Source organism: Archocentrus centrarchus, unplaced genomic scaffold (genome assembly GCF_007364275.1).
Source record: "Archocentrus centrarchus isolate MPI-CPG fArcCen1 unplaced genomic scaffold, fArcCen1 scaffold_24_ctg1, whole genome shotgun sequence".
Classification (NCBI taxonomy): Eukaryota; Metazoa; Chordata; class Actinopteri; order Cichliformes; family Cichlidae; genus Archocentrus; species Archocentrus centrarchus.
The window spans coordinates 1,208,252-1,225,198 of record NW_022060254.1 but is presented as its reverse complement, the minus strand read 5'-3'; the positions used below and the strand labels follow the sequence as shown (position 1 = coordinate 1,225,198).

At 41.7% G+C, this 16,947-nt stretch overlaps 1 protein-coding gene across 1 annotated transcript in view; it reads left to right on the top strand.

Annotated features, from left to right (window-relative positions):
- LOC115775710 (ankyrin-2-like) overlaps positions 1 to 16,947 on the top strand; it is a 152,277-nt gene that overhangs the window by 114,698 nt on the left and 20,632 nt on the right. The window contains exons 40-48 of the mRNA XM_030723183.1: positions 961 to 993; positions 1,209 to 1,230; positions 4,961 to 6,538; positions 7,514 to 9,544; positions 10,066 to 10,143; positions 10,297 to 10,428; positions 10,542 to 10,679; positions 12,803 to 13,037; positions 13,227 to 13,287. Coding sequence (XP_030579043.1) covers positions 961 to 993; positions 1,209 to 1,230; positions 4,961 to 6,538; positions 7,514 to 9,544; positions 10,066 to 10,143; positions 10,297 to 10,428; positions 10,542 to 10,679; positions 12,803 to 13,037; positions 13,227 to 13,287 — 4,308 coding nt within the window. The remainder of the gene's footprint in view (positions 1 to 960; positions 994 to 1,208; positions 1,231 to 4,960; positions 6,539 to 7,513; positions 9,545 to 10,065; positions 10,144 to 10,296; positions 10,429 to 10,541; positions 10,680 to 12,802; positions 13,038 to 13,226; positions 13,288 to 16,947) is intronic.

Here is a 16,947-nt window from a genome sequence, read left to right as displayed (position 1 = left end):
TACCGTCTGTTGTCTCATTAGGAGCATGCCCAACATTACGTGCATATAAGCACATAAAGGCCTGACAAACTACCATTTTGAGTTGCTGTAATGAAATTCCAGCAAAATGACTAGCCTTGGGTGACTTTGAATTCAGCCCTCTGTAGGTTAATAATTTTCATTTCCACCAATTGATGGGGTATCCTTTCATTCCTAACACATTACCCAGTCTATATTAGCACAGATATCCATTATTTTTTTTCCCCTACTGAGATCTGATGGGTTTTTAAAGTGTTCCTTTGATTTTTTTTTTTTTTTGAGCTGTGTATATTTCAACATGTCCTTCAATCCAAATGACAATATCAGTTGTTTGCTCCAAACCAACCCCTATGAGTATCCAAAATGAGCTCTCCTGCATGTGGCGTCACGTGTCATGTCAGTGTTTAATGTGGCTGTGACTCAGGAGGTCACCTCAGGTCACCTCCTAATTGGAGGGTGATGGTTCAATCCCTGGCTGCTCCAGTATGCATGCCAATGTTATCCTTGGGCAAAATCCTGAGGAGCGTGCATGCATGAATGATACATGTTGTATAAAGCGCTTTGAGCGCTCAAGTGCAGTATATAAGAGCTAGTCTATTTATTTAATGTTTAAGCTTTTCCTGCGGCATCCGGCATTTGCCAGAGAAAACCAAACTTCTTATTCACAGCCCCTTTTGGGTGTGACTTTTAGAGGTCACTTAATTTTATCTTAAAATGTAGGTATTGGTCGTAAAACGCGCCTGTAAAAACAACCTAAGAGGTCGTTATTTGTCTAGTGCAACTTTAAAGACCACTTTGGCTTTCACTGAAATCCACACTGACCCCCTTGTTTTTGTTGCTGTGGTAACCATACATTGCCCCTTGTCTTTTTCCTGACCTTAATGTTGCTCTTGTTTCTATCTGTACATTGTCCTGCTTCTCGCTGCTTCTTGCTCCCAAAAGGAGTCTGATTCAGACCAAGAACAAGAGGAAGAGGTAAAAGCAGCCACCGCTTCTCACTTCCCATTTCTTCCCATTAGCTCCACTAATCTGTCTGTTCCTCTGTCAGTAGTTTAGACTGCAATTTAGCAGTGACACAGTTTATATTTTCTCTTATATGTGTTCTTTCTTTTCCTGAAGTAGTAGTTGTAGTGATCATTTGCGGTCAAGAAAACCTAATTGTGTTGCATTTTCCCTGTTATCTCTTTCAGACCAAGAGACTGCTCGAGAAATGTAAGACATACTTTCACTTACTTCAACTTGTTCTAACATAGTTAGTAGCTGCTCTCCAATACTATTGCATATATTCATTAATCAAAATGATATCTCACTGATATGGTGTGAATAAGTCTAACAGTAGTAGTAGAGGGTGCAGAGGAATAACCAGACTCATACACTGACACAGCTTCGCCCATAGGTCCATCTTTTCAAAGTCCTTTAAGCTTCACATTTTGTCTTGTCACAAAAAAAGAACTTTTACCAGCACCTCCCATGTCAGTGTCATGTTTCTCTTTCATTTTTTGCTTTCCTTGACTTTTTAAATTGATTTTAAACCTGCATCACTGATCTCATTTACCTCCACAATGATACTGGAGAAATTAAGAAAGAGTTAAACAATGCAACATTCAACTTCATTCATATTGTGGTGATGTTTGTGTGATGGCCTCTAATGAGGTGCTAGCCTAAAAGCCAGTGTAGTGCTAATACAGTCACGATCCCATTTTGGTTGTGGAGTTGTTTGTGTTTGGCCCTGATTGGTCAGGTGGGTGGAGAGGTGCAGCTACAGTGTTATGCAGTACAATTTGGCTTTTCATTCTGCATTTATACACTCTCAATGTTTCAAAATGCATATTTTACCAATATTAAGGGAGACGCTGCATTGGTTAGGTCAAAAAGAGATTCTAAACAGTAAAATTATTCACAGCTGGTTGCAGGATGTGAGTTCTAGTTGTAGTTAAATAACTGTAACCATTATATAGCAACAGAGACTGAAATGGAGATGGGAGATAATGTGATGAGCCATGACTGAAGCACATCAAGACTCCAACTTCTGAACTTCCTTTTTCTTCCCAATATTGTGCTTATGGTGCAGTTTGTGCCATGTTGTTCTAGGGTTGTGCTGGTTGCTCGGACTTCAAATCTTACCCTCACGTCCTCTAAGTTCCTGAAATTGGCTACTAGTATTTGTGCAAGCACCCAGTACCAGGGAACTAGAGGCAGTAATAGTATTACTGTGGCTGTAGTCTGTTGTCCCTAATGACAACGCAGAAAGTAGAACGCCTCCTCACCCACCCACTCCCTTCCTACCATGGCTTTTCTTGTGATAATGTGAAAATTCAGAGAAAACTGGTAAATAAGATATACAGTGGCTTGCAAAGTTATTCATACCCCTTGAACTTTTCCATATTTTGTCACATTACAACCACAAACATAAATATATTTCACTGGAATTTAATGTGAAAGACCAACACAAAGTGGTATACAATTGTGAGGTGGAAAGAAAATTATACATGATTCAGCCTGCTAATGACTAAAAAGAGTCCACCTGTGTGTAATCTAATCTCAGTACAAATACAGCTGCTCCGTGACGGCCTCAGAGGTTGGTTAAGAGAATATTGGGGAGTAAACAGCATCACGAAGTCCAAAGAACACAGCAGACAGGTCAGGAATAAGGTTGTGGAGAAGTTTAAAGCAGGCTTAGGCTATAAAAAGATTTCCCAAGCTTTTAACATCTCACGGAGCACTGTTCAATCCATCATCCAGAAATGGAAAGAGTATGGCACAACTGTAAACCTACCAAGACAAGGCCGTCCACCTAAACTTACAGGCCGAACAAGGAGAGCACTGATCAGAGATGCAGCCAAGAGGCCCATGGTGACTCTGGACGAAATGCGGAGATCCACAGCTCAGGTGGGGGAATCTGTCCACAGGACAGCTATTAGTCGTGCACTGCACAAATGTGGTCTTTATGGAAGAGTGGCAAGAAGAAAGCCATTGTTAAAAGAAAACCATAAAAAGTCCCGTTTGCAGTTTGCCAGAAGCAAACATGTGGAACAAGGTGCTTTGGTCAGATGAGACCAAAATTGAACTTTTTGGCCAAAATGCAAAACGCTATGTGTGGCGGAGAATTAACACTGCACATCACTCTGAACACACCACCCCCACTGTCAAATATGATGGTGGCAGCATCATGCTCTGGGGCTGCTTCTCTTCAGTAGGGACAGGGAAGTTGGTCAGAGTTGATGGGAAGATGGATGGAGCCAAATACAGGGCAATCTTGGAGGAAAACCTGTTGGAATCTGCAGAAGACTTGAGACTGGGGCGGAGGTTCACATTCCAGCAGGACAACGACCCTAAACATAAAGCCAGGGCTACAATGGAATGGTTTAAAACCAAACATATTCATGTGTTAGAATGGCCCAGTCAAAGTCCAGACCTAAACCCAATCGAGAATTTGTGGCAAGATCTGAAAATTGCTGTTCACAAACGCTCTAATCTAATCTGACTGAGCTTGAGCTGTTTTACAAATAAGAATGGGCAAAAATTTCAGTCACTAGATGTGCAAAGCTGGTGGAGACAAACCCTAAAAGACTTGCAGCTGTAATTGCAGCAAAAGGTGGTTCCACAAAGTATTGACTCAGGGGGATCAATACTTTTGCACACACTGCACTTTTCAGTTTTTTATTTGTAAAAAATGTTTTGAATCATGTATAATTTTCTTTCCACTTCACAATTGTATACCACTTTGTGTTGGTCTTTCACATTAAATTCCAGTGAAATATATTTATGTTTGTGGTTGTAATGTGACAAAATATGGAAAGGTTCAAGGGGTATGAATACTTTTGCAAGCCACTCTACTTAAACTTTAAAATTCACTTTATAACAAAACAACCCATTTAACCAATAGCATATATTGTATAGATAAGGATATGTTATTGATTACAATTCTATGTATGTAATTTCAAAAGAATTTTTACATAAAACCTGTATTTAATATAAATGTCACTGACATTCAAAAAAACAAACCACTAAATGAATGGGCCAGGAACTCACCACATCACTGAATGGGGAGTAACCAAGTAGCCTTTGTGGATTTAATCAGTAAAATGAACTTTCTCATTGCTCAGTTCACTCTTCTCTAAGACCTCTCCATCATCACTTCCCTTTACTTTGCATGGAAATAACTTGCCATACTTAAATATGTATGCGTGTGCTGTGTGTCTGTGTGGTTAAATGTAATGTGAGTTAATTATGTTCTTTATGTTGGAATGTCCCCTTTCATCATCATTAATTTGTTTTTGTTACTTGAGTTTTCATTTCAGTTGTCTTTCAACTGCTTAGTTTAGGCAAAAAGCAGAATGGAGGCCAAAAGGAATTCTTAGTATCCACAAGGTCCTCATTCCTTCTTAAATTCTCTGAAATTAAATATCAGCCTTGTAATAAAATTAAACATGGCAGATCCTCATATGTCATTTACATTATCACTGGCTTTCTTTGATAGATTTATTTTGAAGCCATTTTTGCCTGTCATCACACTCACATTTCTCATACATCTGAGCAATCTTGAGATGTCTTTATGTTGTTTCTTTTTCCTATGTTGTATATTTTCCTTTTTCTGGTTTCTTGGTCACCTGATAGTCATTTTATGAATTCCAGTTTTGCTGAGTAGTTTTGTCTTGTGAGTGTGGGTGCAAGTGTAAAAGCAAGTTATTTCCTGCTCATATCTTTTCCCATTGGTATGTCTTTAGCATTTCCTTTACCACAGTTCCCAACAGACATATGAAATTATAAGCCTGATTCCTTTGATACCCTGGTGTACAGTAGAACCCAGTGTGAGTTTGTTGTCCTATGATCCCTGAAGTGTGCTCCAATCTTGTCCTGACCACATTCTCCAATGTCTGTCTCCTTTCATTTAAATTTTTAATTTTCTTTACTCCTTACTTGTTCTTCTTCCATATGGAAGATGAAGAGACGGAGACATCAGTCCTGAAATCAGAGCTGATTCGAGAACCAGATCTCCTGTCCGACGTGTCCGAGATGAAACAAGATTTGATCAAAATGACTGCCATCTTGACTGCAGATTCCACTGAGAAATCCTCTTCCTTAGGAGGGTGTGGTCTAGAGAAAGGGGCTGAGGAAGTTTCTGGAGAAGCATTAGAAACAATGGAAAAAGACTTAGAGAAAGTCAAAGAGGACCTAGAGAAAGTCAGTGAAATACTGAGGAGTGGAACATATGAGGGTGAGGTGGCAGAGGAGGCAGCAAAAGCAGCTAGAATGGCTGAGGAATGGGTTCTCCTCTCAGACAGTGAGATAGAGGAGGCCAAAAAGATGGCTGCTTTAGAAAATCAAGAGCCTATCTTACGAGAAAGTAGAGGTAACAGAGGGACTCCCAGACCTAAGGCCATAAAGGACAGTGGTGACCTTAAAGAATACCTCGTGGATGCACCAGTAAGCTCTAAAGTTAGAGCTAAAAAAGAGACAAGTTTCCAAGAAAGATTCACTGATGTTGTACTGCGCAAAAGTACTAAACCAACCACTCCAACCAAAGTGCATGACAAACCCACCACTGGTGATGTCAAAAAGCCAGTGAGACGGAAGGGCAAAGACCAGGGGCAGGCAGAGGAATCAACAGAGACAGGGACTCATCTAAATGTGCCTACAACCAATGCCCCGGCATCACCCGTATCCCCAGTGATTGAAGAAACTCCCATTGGATCAATAAAGGACAAAGTCAAAGCATTACAACAAAAAGTGGAGGCAGAGCAAAAGAACAAAAAGGTCACTGGAAGCAAGCCGTCACATTTGCCTGTTATAAGCAAATCCTCCCCAAAAGCCAAAGAAAGCCCTAAATCAAAGCAGGGCCCACCTAAATCCCCTAAAGCGGAATCTGAAAAACTTGAAGAAACCATGTCAGTTAAAGAGCTGATGCAAGCATTCCAAACAGGACAAGACCCCTCAAAAAGAAAGTCTGGGTTATTTGAGCTGAAAACATCCTCCACATCAAAATCAGAAAAAAGCACTAAATCTGAAACTATCCAATCAAAATCCACGACAAAAGCAATAACTTCGCGTGTCTCTCAAGCGCGAGAAGTATCGTTGGACTCCAAACCCCAAAAGAAAGTGATCGTTCAGCAAGACAAAGGCATAGAAACCAAGCCAGCTGCTGCTGCCCATTCAGAGCTAACTGAAACTGTAGACTTTGGAAATGGTGGTCTTGATGATAGCTCTGACAGCTTTAAACATGAGGGTGTGGCAGACTCCCTAAGTTCTGGAAATGGAACCCCTCATTTGAGCTCTGAAGACAGTTACAAACACGAGGGTCTAGCCACTCCAGGCACGAGCCCTGAAAGTCTATGTATTTCTCCCAAAGCTGGACAGCAGACCTCTACAGCTTCAGCACCAGCTACCACAAAAGTAATGAAAGAAAGTAAAGACACAGAAAAGTGTGGGGATTCTGGTTTAGGGACCACTGGTGACCAACTCTCTACAGAACTGACCCTCCTTGTCTCTTCCAGCGAGGCTACAAATGACCACACTACAAGTGAGTCTTTATCTGTTAAAAGGAGTGAGTCAAAGCCATCTAAACCTCAAAAGCTTACAAAAAGAAGTTCAGAGACTGTAGAAACTTTTCTTAGCGATGACGAGAGCCCTGATCATCAGCTAGTATTGCCTTTAGTGGGTTCTTCAGCCTCTATAGCCTCTTCTCAGCATCATGAAAGCTTAGACTTACTATTAAAGCAAGACGCAGATGCTCTCAGTCCATTAGCTGATGACTCTTTGACAATAAGCCACAGAGACTCTTTAGAGGGTAGTCCTCTCATGGAAGAAAATTCCTCCCATAAATCTCCAGACTCTATTGAACCCAGCCCAACTAAGGAATCACCCCCTCACGACTCCTTAGAGAGTAGTCCTGTAGAGCTAAAAAGCTACCCATTCTTCCCACTAGGTCCTCCTAGTAAATCCTCTAGCCATCCAGAGCCCCCCAGAGATGCAGAATTCCCCCAAGAAGCTTTGCGCAGTAGGCTGCTTCGAGACCATGAGGCTAGTGCTGATGATGACAGTTGTGAGCAGACATCTCAGATGACAAGTTCTGGTAAGAGTCCCCTCTCCCCTGATACTCCTAGTTCTGAAGAGGTAAGTTATGAGGTAAACCCCAACCCCCCCGATCATGCATTCCTCTTTGTTCTGTCCAAACCGGCTGTCATCCCTGAAGACCCAGAAGATGATGATACATCAGACAGCCATGAAGCTAGGAGAAAAATCACTCCAGAGGAAGAGATGTTTAAGATGGCAGCCAAAATAAAAACATTTAATGAAATGGAACAAGAAGTGAAGAGCAAAAAGAAGTCTAGAAAAGATTTATTTTACCCAGCAGATGCCAAAATAGGGGATGACAGCTGTGAAAGTGAGAAGCTATCGCAAAGTGAATGTGGGCTCAGTACACCCACAGAAGATTCAAAGTTAGCTCTTTTTGTTGATCCCCTTATTAAAGTACAACCTCCCTCTCCTTTTCCAGCAGGTGTGCATGATGGATCCCACAGCAAAGAGGTCAAGAGCACATCATCAGCCAGTGTCACCTCAGAGGGACCTCACTCTGTCTCAGACCAGCATCATTCAAAATCCCAACTGAAAAAAGAAGAAAGTTATTCACTATGTGGGAAAACTGATAAAGACAATAGCACCGCAAAGGCATCAACATCAAATACTAAAAATAGGACTGATGAGCAGAAGGAAGAGAGCTTAAGGAAGTCAAGGGAAAATAGAGGAGATGATAATGATGGTCAAGACTTAGGTATTAGCAAGCCGCAGATAGGTATGCTAAAAAGAAGTAGTAATATAACAGATGAAGTAAAAGGAGATCAGGCTGGACTCTTTGAAAGTGATGTTACAAGTAAGACAAAGGAAGTTTTTAAACCAGAGGTCTGCATCTATGATGACACAGAGGATGATGACGAGGCACCGGAGCTTCCCAGGACTGAGTCAAAAGGTGTCACTGCAAGGGTATTTGCAGACTCTTGGTCTGCCATGCGGGAGGATGATGCCACTTTTGCAGCTCGTGTAAAAGAGGAGGAACAGAAGATATTGAATCTGGTTGTTGACCGCCAGTCTCTGCAAGCAACTCCAGACACCACGCCTGGTAGGACACCAACAGAAGACAGCACTCCCACCAGTGAGCCCAATCCTTTTTTATTCCAAGAAGGGAAGCTATTTGAGATGACCCGCAGTGGTGCTATAGACATGACTAAGAGAAGCTACGAGGAAGAGGCCGTTGGCTTTGCTTTTTTCCAGATAGGTGAACAGCCTTTAGAGGAGCCTGTCTTAGAAGAAGCCAGACAAGAGAGTAAAAGATCTGCCGCAGAACCTGAAGTTGGCCTTAATCTAACGCTAGAGGTTAAGATTGATGACAATGGGAAATCCAAAGAAATAGCTGATTCTCAGCTTCAGTCCTCACCTGAAAATGATCAGCCGGGCTGTAAAGCTGATGCCTCCAAATCTAAAATCCCAAAAATGGGTGTTTCAGCTTCAGCTAAGCCTACAAAGAAAGATCAGACATCCCCTGAAGTTATAGACGCAAAAACAGAGAAAACTATAGCTGAAAGATCCTTAGATTTAGAAAGTTCTCTTGATCAAATGATAACAAATGTACAAACAGCAGAAACTACTGTTACTAGATCAGTTTACTCTGAGCAGGGGCAAGAGTCCTCTGACTCTTCTCCAGAGGAACCACAGTCAGTAATAGAAGCACCCAAAACTACAGGAAAGTCCAAACAAAGTGCTTCCAGTAGTGTTAAAAAAACTCCAGTCAAAGCACAAGCTAAGCCTGCTTCTCAAGGCCGGGGTAAATCAGCAATTCCTTCTCCGTCTCATGCAGTTTCCTCTTCAACCACTCTTAAAAAAGAGTCCACCTCTATTTCAGACTCTAAATCTAAAATTCCAGTTAAAGCTAGCACTATCAAGCCTGACTCCACTGTCAAACGTTCTGAACATACCCAAGACAAAAAACTTAAGGTCCCTGTAAAAAAGGATACAAGGAGAAAATCTGAGACAGATGCGGGTCCCTCTGTGGATGTCAAAACCAAGACACCATCATCCAAAGCCAAGAGCTTCTGTGAGGGGGAGTCTCCCAAGTCATCTTCTAAAAAAGAACAGGGTCGTCCCTTGAGTGCTGAGTCAGCAAAATCTAAAGGTTTTCAGTCCAGGTTGCCAATCCGGGGCAAAAGTGGTCAGTCCTCTCATTCAACAACACCCACTAAAGAGAAAAGGGAGCCATTTAAAGAGCCCATTGAGTTCTTTGAAGAGATAAGTGATGAAGCAGCAAAACTTGTGGCAAGGTTGGCACAGGCAGAGACAGACAAAGAGCGAGAAGTTGCAGCCGCCATCTCAGATGATGAGAGCAGTCTCATTGATCCTTCAATCATAGAAAGAGAACATTTCCCAGAGATGCAGTTCCCTCCCTCAGGAGACATCTTTCCTATTAGACCACTGTGGGACGAACCTGTTGAGACACAGATGCAGCGAATCCCAGATGATAAAGTCCAAAGTCAAGGTATCCCCCCAGTTTAAGGGGCTATTCTCTATCTCTTGTGCCTCGTTAGTACAATAGCTGTAAAGGTGCTGCCTCTCTGTCTCTTGCTATTATGTCCTGTTGAAGTTAAAAAAAAAAATGGTGGCGTGTTGCTTGAGCTGTATTTTTGTTTGTAATGATGTCTCACTTTCCTTCTATGTGTGCTGGAAATCTCAAGATTGACTTAAAGGGTCTATCCAACTTGTGAAAACAACTTAGTGACTAAACCCTTTAAAGATTAAAATGTGAATAATATTCTAAACAATTATGCGTAATGGCAAAAATGTTGTATATATTAAAATGCTCATGTACTCTGCACAGACACGTTATGTTCTAGGGTCTAGGTTTAGATCCATAAATGATCCTGTGTAATGAAACTGTTAGTAGGACACACAAAAAAGAAAGCCAGTGAAGATGTTTTATTTTGTCCCATCTGTGAATATAACGTATTTTGGAATACATTGCGGCTCTGACCGCTCATGGCTGTCTGGTGGTATTTGCAGTAGATCCACAGGATGAAGCTGAGAGAAAAGAGCAAATGTTGGCCGTTATAGCCGACCACCTGGGCTTCAGCTGGACTGGTGAGTCACATGTAATCACAGAAATGAAGCCCCCACGCTCAGAATATACAGTACACTTTTACAGCATATTTGGCAGGCCTTCAAGATACACCACACATTCAAATTTATCTTCAAATCATCATAATCGGTACTATATGATCTTCTTACCTACAGAATTAGCACAAGAGCTTGATTTCAGTGAGGAGAGGATCAACCAGATAAGAACTGAGAATCCCAACTCACTTCAAGACCAAAGCCTTGCTCTTCTGAACCTCTGGACAGAGAGGGAGGGAAAGCTTGCCACAGGTCAGTGTTAAGTACCTGTAGTGTGTACACAATTCTCAGAATTATTGCCTCATTAAACAAGTACAGCGATGTTGTTCTCAGCTTTAAAATGAAACTTTTCCTTTTTTCTACAGAAGCAACACTTATCAAAAGACTGACAAAAATCAACCGCATGGATATTGTTCACCTTATTGACACCAGGACATCTCAAGAGGAGACTTCACATACTTATGCAGAAATTGAGTGGACCATAGCACAGGACCATAGTGAAGGTACACAGGCTATAGCCTTAATCTGAGGCAGGCTGATGATTTGGCTGTAGTTGAGTTTGTATAGAGAGTTCTACTTGACTGTTGTCCTTCAGCCGCTTTACGTCTTTACATACTACCAGTCATCGGTGAGGTGTTTAGGTGCAGAGTTGGGTACTGTACAGCAAGAGACTGGGTAATGTCTTCTAGTAATTCGATTCGATTCAGTTCGATTCAATTCAATTCCATTCCATTCAGTTCAGTTCAGTTCAGTTCAGTTCAATTCAATTAATTTATATAGCACCAAATCACAACAAACAGTCACCTCAAGGCACTTTGTATTGTGGGTAAAAACCCTACAATAATACAGAGAAAACCCAACAGTCAAAACGACCCCCTATGAGCAACACTTGGCGACAGTGGGAAGGAAAAACTCCCTTTTAACAGGAAGAAACCTCCAGCAGAACCAGGCTCAGGGAGGGGCAGTCATCTGCCATGACCAGATGGGCTGAGGGGAGAGAGACAGGACAAAAGACATGCTGTGGAAGAGAGACAGAGATTAAGAATAACTACTGTAATGATTAAATGCAGAGTGGAGTATAAACAAAGTAATTCAGGTGAATGAAAACAAACAGTGCATTATGGGAACACCCCAGCAGCCTAGGCCTATAGCAGCATAACTAAGGGATGGTTCAGGGTCACCTGATCCAGTCCTAACTATAAGCTTGATCAAAAGGAAAGTTTTAAGTCTAATCTTAAAAATAGAGAGGGTGTCTGTCTCCCGAATCCAAGCTGGGAGCTGGTTCCACAGAAGAGGGGCCTGAAAGCTGAAGGCTCTGCCTCCCATTCTACTCTTAAGTATCCTAGGAACCACAAGTAAGCCAGCAGTCTGAGAGCGAAGTGCTCTATTGAGGTGATATGGTACTATAAGGTCTTTAAGATAAGATGGGGCCTGATTATTCAATACCTTGTAGGTGAGGAGAAGGATTTCAAATTCTATTCTAGATTTAACAGGGAGCCAATGAAGAGAAGCCAATATGGAAGAAATCTGCTCTCTCTTTCTAGTCCCTGTCAGTACTCTAGCTGCAGCATTTTGGATCAGCTGAAGGCTTTTCAGGGAGCTTTTAGGACAACCTGATAGTAATGAATTACAATAGTCCAGCCTAGAAATAATAAATGCACGAATTAGCTTTTCAGCATCACTCTGAGAAAGGATGTTTCTAATTTTAGAAATATTGCTTAAATGCAAAAAAGTTGTCCTACATATTTGTTTAATATGTGCACTGAAGGACAAATCCTGGTCAAAAAGACTCCAAGATTTCTCACAGTGTTACTGGAGGCCAAAGTAATGCCATCCAGAGTAAGGATCTGGTTTGACACCGTGTTTCTGAGATTTGTGGGGCCGAGAACAAGAATTTCAGTTTTATCTGAATTTAGAAGCAGGAAATTAGAGGTCATCCAGGCCTTAATGTCTTTAAGACATTCCTGCAGTTTAACTAATTGCTGTGTGTCATCTGGCTTCATTGATAGGTAAAGCTGAGTATCATCTGCATAACAATGAAAATTGATGCAATGCTTTCTAGTAATACTGCCTAAGGGAAGCATGTATAATGTAAATAGAATTGGTCCTAGCACAGAACCCTGTGGAACTCCATAATTAACCTTAGTGTGTGAAGAAGACTCCCCATGTACATGTACATAAACAAACTGGAGTCTGCTAGATAAATATGATTCAAACCACTGCAGTGCAGTACATTTAATATCCATAGCATGCTCTAATCTCTGTAATAAAATGTTATGGTCAACAGTATCAAAGCTGCACTGAGGTCCAACAGGACAAGCACAGAGATGAGTCCACTGTCAGAGGCTGTAAGAAGATCATGTGTAACCTTCACTAATGCTGTTTCTGTACTGTGATGAATTCTGAAACCTGACTGAAACGCTTCAAATAAACCATTCCTCTGCAGATGATCAGTTAGCTGTTTTACAACTACTCTTTCAAGGATTTTAGTAAACGTATGCCTATTCAGCTTGTGGCTAAAATGCATCTAACTCTGCTTCCAAGTGATTTGATTGAGCTGGTGGATTCTGAGAGGTTAAAATTCCCTCACATGTACTAAGACTTCCTGTCCCCTATGCCCGATCAGGTTTCTCTGCTCTTCATGAAGACATTGACAGCCCCGGGCCTGGCAAGCGTATGGAAGCTGCAAAAAGAAGCCCGTGCTCAGGACAACAGGTACCAATGGTGTCAGCAGAAGACCTTTCATCCAGTTTGTCATCACTTCACGAGACAACAGGGCGATCACCGACAGACTCCACAGCAACAGGCCTTCTTAGAACTGCTCAGAAAGAGAAACTACAAAAAGAGATGGAAACAACACAGTAAGTTACTCAGAAAGTTTAATTCAGTGTGACCTCATCCACATCATCACATTATTTTTATCAACGATTGTGAACATGTTTTACATTGATTGCTGACACAGCTACAAAACACACATCCAGAGAGAGAAACAACTTGTTTTTTATCTCATCACTGAATTTCTAAATTTTATTTTATTTTATTTTTTGCAGGTCATCACAAAGAATATATGAGGAAATGACAGACTTGGTACACACAGACAGTCTGAAACAAGTAAGTCCTTTCTTCACATTGTACCGCACCTCTCCCTATAATCTCCAGTCTCATGTGATCCACCCCGTGTACAAAGGGCCACCCAAAGTATGTGCCCAGATTACCCCAACATCCCCCATCCTCACTTTTGAACAGTGTGATCATGAAGGGACTGCTGAAAATGAGGGGGCAGAGGGAGGAGAGGATTGGAGCTTAGAGTGTCTGCAGAGCACCCATTCTGAATACAACATTCATCATTTGTCACCGTTGTCTTGGGGAGAAACATCCAATAGTTCTCAAACAGGTGGATGTGAAAGTCGTCCATTGTCTGTAACTGATTTTGGTGACAGTTTGATCGAGTGTGAGCAAGCTGAGCAAGACTTCCAGAAGCTGTCCATGGAGCTTACAGAAACTGATGAAGTTTCTGAAGACCTCTGCTTTCCACAGCAACATACTGGAGAAGAAATGCTTCCTCTCGGTGTGATGACAGAACGCACAGATTCAAAACGAATGGCCACAAAACACATGGATGACGTTTCACACCGACTTTATAAGGTCCTGTATGGATATGATGTTGAGATCGTGGATTCAGATAGTGAGGATACGTCTTTATTACCTATGATTTCCTCCTCTGACACAAATCAAGAAGTCAGGAAAAAAGAGGTTCATGGAGCTGACGGGCAAGCAAAGGCTGATGAAGCCATTTCAGAGTTTGTGGTTAAGAGCAATGTGTTCCAGACCTCTTGTGCCCACAGTGTTGATGTGAAATCCATTAATAACGTGAATGAAGTGAATCAGGCTTTACCTGATCATCCTGATGATGAGTACAGTTTGGAGCAAATGATGTCACTCAGACAGAATGCACCTGAAAACGAGAACAAAGCAGCAACACCAGTGGAGTTAGTATGTGAGTGTGATGGAGAGTGGGATATCACTTCACTGTCTGATATTGAGGAAAGACCACTTTTTCCAGAGTCAGTGACCAAATGGAGGCCGGTGTCTCCAGACTCAGTAGACTTAGATATTAGAACATACTCTCCCAAGTATGAGGCCAATCGATTGCTATCATTTTCGGAGAAAGGGGCAGTATCCCCTGATTCTATTGGCTCTGTAAGTGATAATGAGCAGTTGCCAAATCCTGAAACACACACACTTTCTAGTGAAGGCACAACACTTGAAGCGATACAAACTACAATTATTGTGGAAGAAGAAAGTGATGAAATGTCTGAGACAGCAACATATGAAACTTCTGATGTAGAGAAAGAGTCTTTGGCTTTTGTACCTCATCAGCAGGTACCTTCATCTTTAACACAGCCAGTCTGCAGTTTAGGTTTTGATGCAGACCACTGCAAGCTCATCTCTCAGATCCATGACCCACAGTGTTTAGGAGAAACCTTCATGAGTGAAATAGCTACAGGCCATTGTGATAGAACAAGGTCAGAAGCTAATTCAGAGGAGACTGCTGAAGATAAAACGGCTGCTTTGCAATCAATTTTTTTCCAAAGATCCCTCTCACATGATTCTGAAACAAAATATAGACCAATGTCACCAGAATCTGTATTGATTCTAGACACACTTAGATCAGATTCCCCCCACTCACTGAGATCTGTAGATAGTCAACGATCTTTAACACCAGATTCTCCTATTCCTCAGTACAATGCTTCTTTCTCAGGACCTCATCAAGTTTATCACAGATCTGTGTCAACAGAGTCAATCATTCTGTCAGATCTAGAACTGGAGTCTGATTTAAAGACTTCACTCATTTTTGAAGTCAGACCATCTTCTCCTGATTCAGCCTCGTCTGTAAACATGCACAGGGCCCTATCGCCTGATTCACCTACTCCTGAGTTTACCCTGTCTGTACCAGAATCTTTTGTAAATGCTGTATTGGATTGGTCTTCATCATTTGACTCAGTTGCCTCAGATCTAGAATATGGGTCGGTCTCTTTGGAATCATTATGCACTGAAAACAGACCTTCCTCTCCAGATTCTGTTGATGAAGGCAGGTGGCTTACACCTGACTCCCCCATCCCAGAGTTTAAAGTAGTTTTACCAGAAGTTTCTGTTTCAGACACACTGGAAAGATCCTCATCAGCTGTTTCAATTTTCTCAGATCTGGAATACGGGTCTGACTCTTTGGCATCTTTATTTGCTGAGAACAGACCTTCATCTCCAGATTCTGTTGATGAAAACAGGCAACTTGCACCTGAGTCACCTGTTCCAGAGTTTGGATTCGTTTTACCAGAAGTTCCTGTTTCAGCCAAGCTGCCAAGATCTTCATCTTCAGTTTCACTTTCCTCAGGCGGAGAGTACGGGGCTCTGTCTGATGTGAGACCGTCATCTCTAGTTTCAGGAGTTTCTGGAGATGACAGCAGTGGTTATTCACCAATACTCAAATTCAAATCAGGGCTTATTGAATCAATTTCTTATGTTGATCATAGATTATTGCCTCCTAAGTCAGTGATTTCAAATACTGAGTATCAACAGTCAAGCGCAGACATAGCTAGTGCTGAACAGAGACCTAAATCTCCTGAATCAGAAGTATCAGAGGCCACAGAGACAGCTGCTGCTGGTGAAGCTTTAAAGGCAGTTAAGGTGCCACTCTATAAACTTGTTTATGATGCTGAACTTTGGAAGCTAATGTCTCATATACATGACCCTCACTATGTTGGAGAGACATTTTTAAGGAAAACTGGGTTTTTTGAGTTTTCTGGAACAAAAACTGAGTATTTTCTAAAGGATTTAGGGAGGGAGGACAGACCATTGTCACCTGATTCTGATTCAGAAAACAGGCCTTTATTACTGGAGGAAATTACATTAATAAGTACTCTTGGGTCTGATTCTCCAGAGTCTTTGAAAGACATCTGCTCAGATTCCCCAGTTCCTCAGTTTTCCAGTTACTTTGCTAACATTTCACAGCCTTGCCCATATTCACCAGAGTCAGTTGTGTCAGCCGAGGAATCAGACCTCTGTGTGTCCATGGTTTTCAACAAAAGCAGACCTTCATCATGTGGTTCAGCAATATCTGTAGATGAAACCATTCCATTATTACCTGATTCACCCTTACAAGACTTCAAACCTTTAGTGCCTGAATCGCTCACAGCTGCCTTTGGATACAGGTCCACCTCACCAGAGTCGCTGCTTTCAGATATTGAATATGGCTTTTCCACTTCAGTGGCCTTTACAGATGACAGAGCAGACACACCTCAGTCAGATGCGTCCATGCTTGAAGACAGGCTGTCAGCAGCTGATGCAACATTTCGGGCACACCAGATGATATGTCAGCTGTATGACCCTCATTATGTAGGAGAGAGTTTTGTAAACAGAGCTGAATTGCTTGACAGTGCTGAGACCAGCATAGAACACATTCCACTTGACTCGACTGCAGAAGAGACACAATGTCCCAAATTGTCTGCCTCACTTCTTGAATCACCAATGAAACCTCAAAGTTCAACATCTTCTGAACCTGCATCAGATATAGAACCTAAGCACTTAGATGTTTCCGTTTTTGCTGCTGAGCTGAGATCATTATCTCCTGAATCTGATGGATCATTAAGCAAACAAAAGCATCTTTCTCCTGACTCTCCAGTCCTTGAATTTAGGCCAGAATTACATCATTGTCTTAATATTGTTGGTGTGATTAAACCGTCGCCGACTACTTCAGGTTCCTCAGAACTCGAG